Source organism: Porites lutea, chromosome 1 (genome assembly GCF_958299795.1).
Source record: "Porites lutea chromosome 1, jaPorLute2.1, whole genome shotgun sequence".
NCBI lineage: Eukaryota > Metazoa > Cnidaria > Anthozoa > Scleractinia > Poritidae > Porites > Porites lutea.
Window position 1 is genome coordinate 2,215,201 of NC_133201.1, and position 10,155 is coordinate 2,225,355.

Below are 10,155 nucleotides of genomic sequence, written 5' to 3' on the forward strand. Positions count from 1 at the left end.
TTAGTGATTTGCGTAAAATCCGACTTACCATGGGTTAAAATCAACCAATTTTTGAGGAACCCAGCCCTAGTCCAGATGACATAATTTTTTTTAAAAAAGCATGTACATGTAATAAGAATTAAGTTTAAAAGCAACATATTTTTCTTTGTCAAACCAGCTCTTCTTATGTTATTCCTCACTGTAGTGAGTCATCATTATTGTTTTCCCTCTTAACAGAGGCTGATAGAAAAAGCAGAAAAGCAAGAAATGCTAGGATTTGCAATGTCAGACAAGAAAGAGATCTCCCCCGTGGACGTCAGCAAATATGAAATTAGGAGATTTCATGACAGTAAAGGAAGAGAGATTGCAGTGTTTGATGGATTAGTGGACAAAGCAGATCTTGATGCTTTAAGACTCTTTTTGCTGCAGTATAACAGTGTTTATGCATACCAACCGTATGATGGTCATGACGAGGAACATGATAATGTATCTTGGATTGCCATGATTAAGGTTTTTATACTTTATTTTGACAAAATCAGGATTATTTTTCATTTGATGTGCTGTAGAGTAAATAGTAATATTCATGTGGATGTTCCATCACTTATGTCGTGTATTTTTTGTTTGTTTGTTGTTGATGTTGTTGTTTTGTTCTGTTCTGTTGTGTTTTTTTTATCTCTGTAGGGTAAAGGAAGGTTAATCTGCTTTTTTTATCAACCTATCTTACCCCATTCCCAGGGTCTTCTTGTTTTCTAATATGGCGGTAGTGGGAGGGAAGACCCTTAATACCGCAGTAAGCTGGTAAATTCAATAGTATTATTTGAATTTTGATCCAGCCATGAAAGCATGAGGTTTTGGATGCTCCAACTTTGCTCACTCACTTCCTTGCTCATTATGGAGTTTTGACCTGACCTCAGACAATCCCAGAGAATCAGTTTATCTTAACAGCCTTCCCTCAGCATTTTATAAGGGACTAGATAGCCTGAGAAAACAGTAGCACTGGTTTCCCTGGCAAAATGATGTCTGAAGAACGAGCCCAGAAATTCCATGCTGACGACATGTCACTACCCAGATCTGGGTAGTGCTTCTGATTGGTCATACCGCGTGGGAAATTCACTTCAACCAATCAGAAGCACAACCCAGATCTGGGTAGTGACACACCATCAGTATGGAATTTTTGTCGTCATTCCTGAAATGTCATCAAACGGGGAAATCAGTGGTAGCATTGCAGAATGTTAGTTTGTTTTCTCAGGCCAAAAATTGACTGGTTCATGTTCTGTCTACAGGTGAAAGATTTTATCAAAAGTCGCCTGTGGAGGGTGGTGAAGCAGTTGGCAACATATCTAAGTGGTCTGAATGAGTGGTATCCATATGATGTGTCAATGAACATTATCAGAAATTCACACTATCCTAGGATTCACGAAGATTGTATGCCAAATGAGGTATAAAACTCTCCTTAAAATGACTTAAGCTTGAAAAGCATTAGTTAAGTTTTAGGGCACTTTCCAGAAGTCAGAACTGGCTTTTTTAAGGAGTTTCGCTAAAAAAACCACATCAATCCTATGCATATTATTCCGGAATTGACCAATCTGGCTGGATAGTTTTGATTAAAAGTGAAATTCTCATTATGACAGGAATGGTATGGCTGGCCTGTTCTGAGAAATGAAAAGCACTCTTAGATAGCTTAGAGTCAAGCAGGTGTTAAGCAAAACCACAAACTGACCAAACAACAAGCCTGTAAAGCTGTTTGTAACTCAAAGATCTTCCAACTAATTTTCATTTGCAAGGTCACACCATAGGGTTCTTACACACTCACTGGCAGATAATAATTATTGAAAAGTTAGGACTATGTCTCCATATTTTATACTTGAAAAAACACCAGCAGTGCTCATTTAATTCTTTGAGTTACAATTGCAGCATGTTATTCAAGGATTGTGCTTATTTAAAGTGGAATCTAAAGTTATAGAAAGCGCTGTATCGGTTTTATAAGGTTGTCTCTTTAGGGGCTTTAATAACATGCATGGAAGGTAGCTCAACTTGTGTTTGCAATGAGTTATAATAATATTATTGTTATCATTATCATCATCATCATCATCATCATTATCGTTATCCTTATTGTTATCATTATCATGATTATTATTGTTATCATCATTATAAATTAAAAAAATAAACTTGAGCCTGCGATCACTTGAAAACCAGTAACTTGTCATCGGATAACTTCAAAAAAGGACTCCAACTCGATGGGTCAACACCTGAGCCCGCAATACGCTCAGCTGATACTGATCAGCAGATACCTTGTTTTGACAGCTGTCAATTTATCACAACATTGATGTGCAATCAGTTTCCTCTTGGGCTCCCAAAATAGTTAGAAAAAGTGAAAGTAAACATTGGTTTTCCTGTGGTACGGACGGTCGTGTGGGCAATCGCTGTACGGTCACGTGATTACCAAATTTTCTGGGATGGGTAGATTTACTAAGCTATGGGGCTCTGCCCACGCGCGCGCGTCGAGCTCTGCTATCATTATCGTTATTGTTATTGCTATTGTTATTGTTATTATTGTTGTTGTTATTGATGCTAACAGTAATTATTAACCTTTCAGCATGAATACACATTTTTGATGTACCTAACACCAGACTGGGAGGCAAACAACTATGGAGAAACAGCATTTTTTGAAGAAATTTTATCCAAAGATGGCCAGCCATTCCCTCCAGGCAAACAGCAGTATGAGTGGATTGCATCTGTGCGCCCGCGGTATGGCAGAATTGTGATATTCCGCGGTATCATCCCTCATTCAGCTAGGCCACCAAGCCCTGGCTTCAGTGGAGCGCGATATACTTTTGCATGCAAGGTGAGTGGATATTAAGTAATATTTAAAGGGGCTCCGTCACGGCTGTCAAGTTTGTTTTTTTAATTATGCCAACTACGCGTCTTTGCTCGATATGGAACTTAAGGAATTACTTGTGAATGACAAAACCACAGGTTCGAGTCGAATGTTCGCAAGCATTATGTCAAATCATATCAAGCGTTACAATCAATGAAAATGAACTTTGAAAGACTGTTACACCAAGATAGTTTTCAAAAACCAATAATTGCAATCCGTATCAATCTTCTTCAAGTTTATCCATCCATACCGTTATTTGTATTTGCTGTGCCAACGTGAACCAGCTTCTTTTTGCACTGGTCAATTTTTCTTGAAACTTGTTTTGTGATTTTATTCTGCGAGCAGAGGTTTCTTTCCAGTATGGCTTTTAGCGTTTAGTAAGTCGTTTGTGTCTGTGTAAACGCTAAACTGAGGCATTCAAGAAAGAAACCTCTGCTTGCATGGTAGTTGCCTGAGAGATTCAGTGTAACTCCCCCACCCCTACCCCTTGCAGCTTTTCTTGCAAGGAGTAAACTATTTGTTGCAGCGTTGCCAAAATCATTGTGAAAAGCAGGGCTTGATTTTTTTTTCTACTTTGCTCGTAACAAAAGTGAAGCAGGACGTGTTCTTCACAACATAGCCTGCGTAGCAAGCGTTTCCTCGCGAGGTTCGTCTAGAAACGCTTGCTACGCAGGCTATTCACAACATGAAATTGGGCCTCCATTTTTTTGTTATTTAGGCAATCAAATTCTGTACATTAATAGCCGAATTGGCGACTAGAATAATTTCTTCATCACACCCTAGTTAAAACAGAAGATAAATCTGAAGCAACAGTGGGCGCCCAAAGCTCGTTGTTTGTGTCAGAAAATCGCCACATAATGATCTCTAGTGACAATAAAAATTATCTTACGTCTCTGTTACGGTCAACGACTTTTCGGCTAAATTTGTAATTACACATACAGGTCTCCCGCACTTATCGGCTTGCAATTTCCAAGGCCTTACGTGAAACTCTGGAATATCTGAGTAGCGACAATGAGGAAAATGTCGACGATCCAGTTGTTTTCGAGTTGCTAGAAGAAATGTCAGATGACGAAGAGATCGGCCCCGGCCGACCCACCGAGTATATTGAGGAACAGCTGGAAAAATATCGGCAGAAAAAGAAAGAATTTTACGAGGACACCAAGAAGATGACCATTGAGCAGCTTATTAATCCTCAAGGACAAGTTAAGGATGAGCTTTAACATCTGCCCGAGAAAAACCTAGGTTTCTTGTGTAAGGTGTTTGTTACGCTTACTGGTCGTTTCGATATGAAGTTGTTTGATACAAGTCCTTTCGATACAAGTAGATTCAGTCAAGGTATAAGGTGACTCGACCCAGTTTTTTTGGGGGGGGTACCATCCTACTTTGAAGCTCTCTGGTATCCCGACCTTTACTTTTATCGTAAGTCTAACACATAGAATGGATAACATATAGATCAATCTACAATATAACATAAAATTTTTGGCGATCGGAGTAAATGTCACGTGGTTATAATGCCACGCCCCTTTGAGGTCTGAGTCGAAAATCTGCTGTTGCCGGCATTTTTTCGTGAAAATCTCTCGGCTACAAATAGTGCGCATTAGTGCCTTACGCTGAACAGAGTTTCACCAAAATCGCAAAGACCCAATTCGAGAAATTCAGCGGTTTCCAAATTTAGGTCATAATTTATGCGAAAATGATAAGCAAACTTTACACGGATTATATCTAATAAACTATGAGATTCATCTCTTTATTTTGGGCATCGTTATAACAGATGGGTCCTTGCAAGTCAGCAAAACGCTTTAGGGCCTTGTAAATGCGCGCGATTTCAAGCAAAGCAAACATATAGAAATTATAGTTTTCGCTATTTGTTGACGTTTGTCAGCGTTTAAGAGTCCTTCTCACGAAAAAAGCATTTTCTTAAAAATTCGTAGTTTTTTTTCCTTCAAATTTTTTCAGGGCCACAATTGATTAACTAACTACCCGGGCTCTGAATTTCATGGTCATTGAAAAACTGTGACATTATCTTCTATAAGCCCAAACTTGAGTAAACATTGAAGATTTTTAGCGTTTTGGCTGAGTTTGTGCTTTGGGAGTTGTCTATTGTTTCTAGTCTGTCATTTTACAGCATTCTTGTTCAGCACGCGTGCAATGACCACGCTTGGCAGATTTTCGACTCAGACCTCAAAGGGGCTTGGCATTATAACCACGTGACATTTACTCCGATCGCCAAAAATTTTATGTTATATTGTAGATTGATCTATATGTTATCCATTCTATGTGTTAGACTTACGATAAAAGTAAAGGTCGGGATACCAGAGAGCTTCAAAGTAGGATGGTACCCCCCCAAAAAAACTGGGTCGAGTCACCATAAATAGTTTTGGGTAGTTTGTTTATAGACCAAGAGATGTTCACGCCATTTGTTTTTTTGTTCTTGCACTAACTATACTTAATTAAGTTTGTATCGAAACGAAACGAAACGAAACGACTTTGTTTTGAACGACTTTGAGTCACAGCTCACATTCAACAAATCATCAGAGCACAGATCAGAGTGTTAACTCCAAAATGAACAGGACAAGAAATGTCTCTTAGCCCTAATCACTATCCAAAACTGGGAGAACTGTTTGGTTTATTGTGGTTATTCACCTGTCGATGAAACAATGATCTGTACTCTTGCCCTGTGAAATGTGACCCTGCAACAGAGACTTCCCACCCCTTCCCAGCTTGCAGCGCTGGCTCCTTTAAAGTCCAGTATAGTCCATGAAAATGATATTCCCCACCCTCAACAGTTTTGGACCATTTTCGTATACTTCTTTACCCTGAAAACAACATTGCGGGTAAAGATGGGGGAGGAGATAGGAATTATTGGATGAATAAAGATTTCTGGGAAACGGACCACCCCCCCCCCCCCCTCCCCCCTCCGCCTAAGCCAATATTTTGCCCTGAGTGAGAAGTAAGTGTTTCAGTGTCGGCTAGGGGAGGAGTAGGTAGTCCGTTTCTCAGAAACCTAAACGCTAAATAGCTTCCCAACACTTTTGACAGTAATAATGGTTACAAACCGCAGGTATTAACTTAACAATGACGCTATACGTACAGTGACTTATTAAATTATTTTTATCATACGAGTAAAAAGTCTATTTAAATCAATTGGATGTAAAATTAAGTTATATAGAGAGTGTAATGCCTAAGATTGACCCGTCAAGTTCTAGTCCTGCAGCATTCTAAGGGCTCAGCAGGTTGTCGTACGGGATCACCGAATTTCTACCAGTATCAGTTATAGTGATGTTGAATTTTGTGCTGGAGGAACCAATTAAACAAGCAAGTATATAGTCTTAGTCTTGGTTTTATTTCACTTTATCAGAGTAGTGGTCCACACGAGGCAACATTTAACCAGTTTAAAAAATACTATGTACAAGTTTTTATGATGCCCCATTTTTAAAGACACTAGAAATACCTGTACTGAAATTTTTCCTTTCGTCCCTTCCAAATTTCCAATAATTTAACACAAGCATAAGAAATAGTGAAGAATTCATTGAATGTTTCTTTGCGAGCTACGCTGTATCAACAGTGACGCTTATTTTTCGAAAACAAACAATTATCATTACTGCTTTTCAGCCCTATTTTCGTCCTGTTCATGAATGTCGTCATTTCTCTCCAAACTCCTAAGAAAGTTATTGACTTTTTCTTGGAGGGTACAGTCCATGCCACTGACATGAAGTCCTAGGGGACTAACATTGCCTTCACAGCCGGGCGATGTCTGCTCTATCCTATGTGGCATTTCCAGCTTAGGAAGATCGGTAGTCATGGTTACAGTCACTCGTGAGGATGTCACGCTGCTGTCACGTGATAACTGCAGAGGTATGATTTCCTCCTGTTGCACTATGGGAGTATGCTGTAGATTGGGGGGACAGGAGATTTTTCGGACTCCTCGTGAAGGCGATGAGCTGCGTGTTGCGTGCTGTTGGGAAATTTTTCTTCTGAAAAATAGGGGACTTGCAACGTGATTCATGGACTGAGCCGAAACTTTTCTCAACCTCGGTGGAAAAGGATCGTTGATGGCGTTTCCCGGGTTGTGATATGCTGAAGTGCCGTTTATCATCTCGGCAGATCGCGTTTTACCGCGGTTGAATGCGGTGTTAGCGTTCATCTGAAGCGAGCTTTGACTAGACGTCCTCCTTAACTGAGGACTTTGTTCAACGCTTATTGTAGGTGGATCGGCGACGGAAATTTTACGACGATGTCCCGAGGCAGCATTCGTTGAAGACGAAGAGTTGTCGGATGAGTTCGATAAGTGCTTTGATAGCGGTCGTTTTTGGGCCGATGACAGCTTTCTTGTCCAAGCCATTTCAGGTTGTTTTTCCGTCTTTCTTGAGCTTCTCCTGGTCATTTGCTGGTTGAGGCTGTTTATATCTGTTATAAGGACAATTAAGGTTGGTTATAATCTGCAAAGTCACAAGTGTGGTAATTATAGAGTATAAATTAACTGAACCTGACAGGAGATATTGGCTCTTAGAAGAACTTTATTGCGTGAATAAGAGATAATGATATTGAGTGGCTCAACCGACAAATTAAAGGAATTAGATAAACGAGAAGCACGCGACATCCATATTTACTCCTCACTGTTTATTTTGTTGTTTAATCACGTCTCCGTAAAACACGCTTACATGTGTATGTCCCATCTCTGCAAATGAAGTGAACTCATTGCAAAGGTGCAAGAAACTGAATTTTGAGTAAAATACCCGTAACTTTGAAGTGATCATAGACTATGCATTCAACAAAGCATTCGCCAATTGTCCACTACTCAATGATTTGGGGCGAGTTGTCTTTTGCGATATCCAGCTCAGTAAAATGGATAGGGAGTTTTTTCAACTTTCAGCAAGTCGAAGTAGTTTTTAAAATAATTATAGCCTTTGCCAGTCATTCAGATAGTAAGGGGGTTAACTGAAAACAAGGCACTCATGCGAAAATAAAAAGCGCGTGATCAGCGCCCGTGCGTCAGTTTTCGCATAAGTTTTTTTACGATCTCTGCTCATCACTGATCTTGGAGCCTGGAACAGGCTAAAATAAATAGGACTTTTTGGTTCGCGGAGAATTGAAACGAGCATTTGGATAGACTGTAAATGTTTGATCTTAATGTTTTGTTTGCCTTGTAATTCAAAATATGTTCTGTTTAAAATATCTGTAATTGTGCCCTCAGGCCACATGAGTCAGTGCAAACTTTCTACCTAACACAGTAATCACCTCAAACGCAGTGCTGTCAATTAGTTTTAGCCACCACTTTTTTCGCTTCATTTTATTCTTTTTAATAACCACTTAATCTCCTAGATTATTGAAAATGTGTATCAAATTTTGGATTGAAGTGTTTAAAAGAGATCTAATAGCGTGACCATTCAAATGAATCCGTTTTAGCAATACTTAAACATGGTACTATTTGTTTTTCAAGACGTTACAGAATGTAATTGACCTTTCCTGCGTTCTTGTGAACAAAGGTACTGACTTAGGCTTCCGCAAGCCTCAGCCTGAAGCCTTTTTGCCTTTTTATTGTGTGCTTGGTGAAGTGAAATAAGTAAAAAGTCTATTCGAAAATTTTCAATGAATTTGGTTTTTGGCTTTTTCAGTGCACTTTTGGAAGAAAAAGGCAAGTACTAGTCGTGACTTTGCGCGCTTCGATGAACACCACGCTTAAAAACCGCGAACGTGAGCATGGCAGACTTATGAAATCCGGCAGATCCGGTGCCTCGAGCAATTCCTTTTCAATGTTGTTCCATACCAAGAGATCTCACTGTTTTAAAATGACAGACTTTAAGGTTAAGAAATATATCACTGGATATATGACTACTGTAAGTCTGCTTAACTTTTTGGTGGTGGTTTTTTGACGCATTACCAGCAATATTTTCTATCTCAATTGTCACACTGCCTTGTCCGCAGGCTGGAAAAATGCTTACTTTTCTTTTCTTTTATTTAAGGTTATGAATGTAAATGGATTAACGGTACTTTTCTCCGTTATGTTTATTCGAAGCCCCGTCATTATCGTCTTTCACATTTATACACAACTTCCTGCAAGTCTTGTTCAGATAACAAGAATGTTCCAGACTCACAGATTGAGAATAACAGTCAAGTGCGCTCGCTGAACAAATGATCAAACTCTCGCAGATTCTTTTGTCTTTCTGCGCGCTTAACATTCAAATAAGAAGGGAAATAGCTGGTCCTTATATCCTACTAAAATGCGCGTTGTTTCTTCTTTTATCGACAAAGGTGTTTCACATTTCATCTTAAAACGTCGGCGATACAAACGATTGCAAATAATGGAATAATAATGTAGAATTTAGATCTCATTAATAAGCTTGTAGAAACGTGGTCTATGTTAACTCACCCTCTAGTGTAACGTGCTCCAAAGGCGAATCTTTGACTTCCCCTGCAGGACTTCTTGTTGCTTCTTCAGTTTTATTTTGCGCTAAGCTTTCATCGTGTAGTTTAAAAGTCTTTGTGTTGACTGCAGTTGCAGGCCTCTTCCATTCGAGGACGTCTTTGTCTAACAAATATGCTTCTTTTGTTAGCAGGGGTGAGCGAATTATTGCTTGTTCTCTTAACGTATGGTGCAGGTCTTTGACTTCAGTTTGCAGTCGACTCAGCGCTCTCTTATGAGCTTTTTCCATAGAGTGTAAAGAAGTTTGCAGTAGTCTTTCTTCTCGATCGTTTAGCCAACGGACATTATTTCCTCCTTGGCTAAGATTCATCTCCCGAAGAGTTACTTTTCCATGATTTGCCGCTATGACCTTTATGTTGTCCATCCTAAAAATTCGGTTTTGTGCCACCACAGGTGCAAGTGATCAGTTTGTATAACTTCAGCAGTTTACATATCTATCCTCCAATGCGCATTTAAATACACCAGTCAATACGGTCGTTATCTTCCGTCATGCAGATAAGAGTCATGACTAAGAGATTTATTTGATATTCACATGCGCATATTCTGTTTATGAACAATAAACAAAACAGCCAAAGTGGTGCTTTACTCATGGGACTAATTATTAAAAGAATTATTTTGCGTTTGAACAATTAAACGACCCGTTCCTTTTGTGTAATGCGTGTACTTACGTCACAATCTCGAAGTGATCAAAGAATGTTTAATTATTTTCCTTGTTGCGCAAAAACACTGTTATAATGAAAAAGCGACGTTACTTGTGGATTGAGAGACCGAAAAAACATCGTGGCCGCGCCTAGCAAAATGTAGGTTAGCTCGGTCAGTTTTCTGTTTGTGTCTAGACATAAATTTCTTTTGTTGTACTATGGTTAACACCGAT

General features: G+C 39.3%; 2 protein-coding genes across 2 annotated transcripts in view; one reads left to right on the forward strand and one right to left on the reverse strand.

The window, feature by feature from the left end:
• Positions 1–4,216, forward strand: part of LOC140942051 (uncharacterized) — a 7,995-nt gene extending 3,779 nt beyond the window's left edge. Inside the window, exons 3-6 of the mRNA XM_073391040.1 lie at positions 217–489; positions 1,263–1,418; positions 2,576–2,824; positions 3,799–4,216. Coding sequence (XP_073247141.1) covers positions 217–489; positions 1,263–1,418; positions 2,576–2,824; positions 3,799–4,077 — 957 coding nt within the window. The 3' untranslated portion in view covers positions 4,078–4,216. The remainder of the gene's footprint in view (positions 1–216; positions 490–1,262; positions 1,419–2,575; positions 2,825–3,798) is intronic.
• A 2,178-nt stretch (positions 4,217–6,394) lies between these two features.
• LOC140942042 (uncharacterized) lies at positions 6,395–9,754 on the reverse strand. The gene is made up of 2 exons (XM_073391034.1): positions 9,228–9,754; positions 6,395–7,264 (listed from the first exon to the last, which is right to left on the reverse strand). The coding sequence occupies exons 1-2, from the start codon at positions 9,643–9,645 to the stop codon at positions 6,456–6,458; spliced, it is 1,227 nt and encodes a 408-aa protein (XP_073247135.1). The 5' UTR covers positions 9,646–9,754; the 3' UTR covers positions 6,395–6,455.
• Between the last annotated feature and the right edge of the window lie 401 nt (positions 9,755–10,155).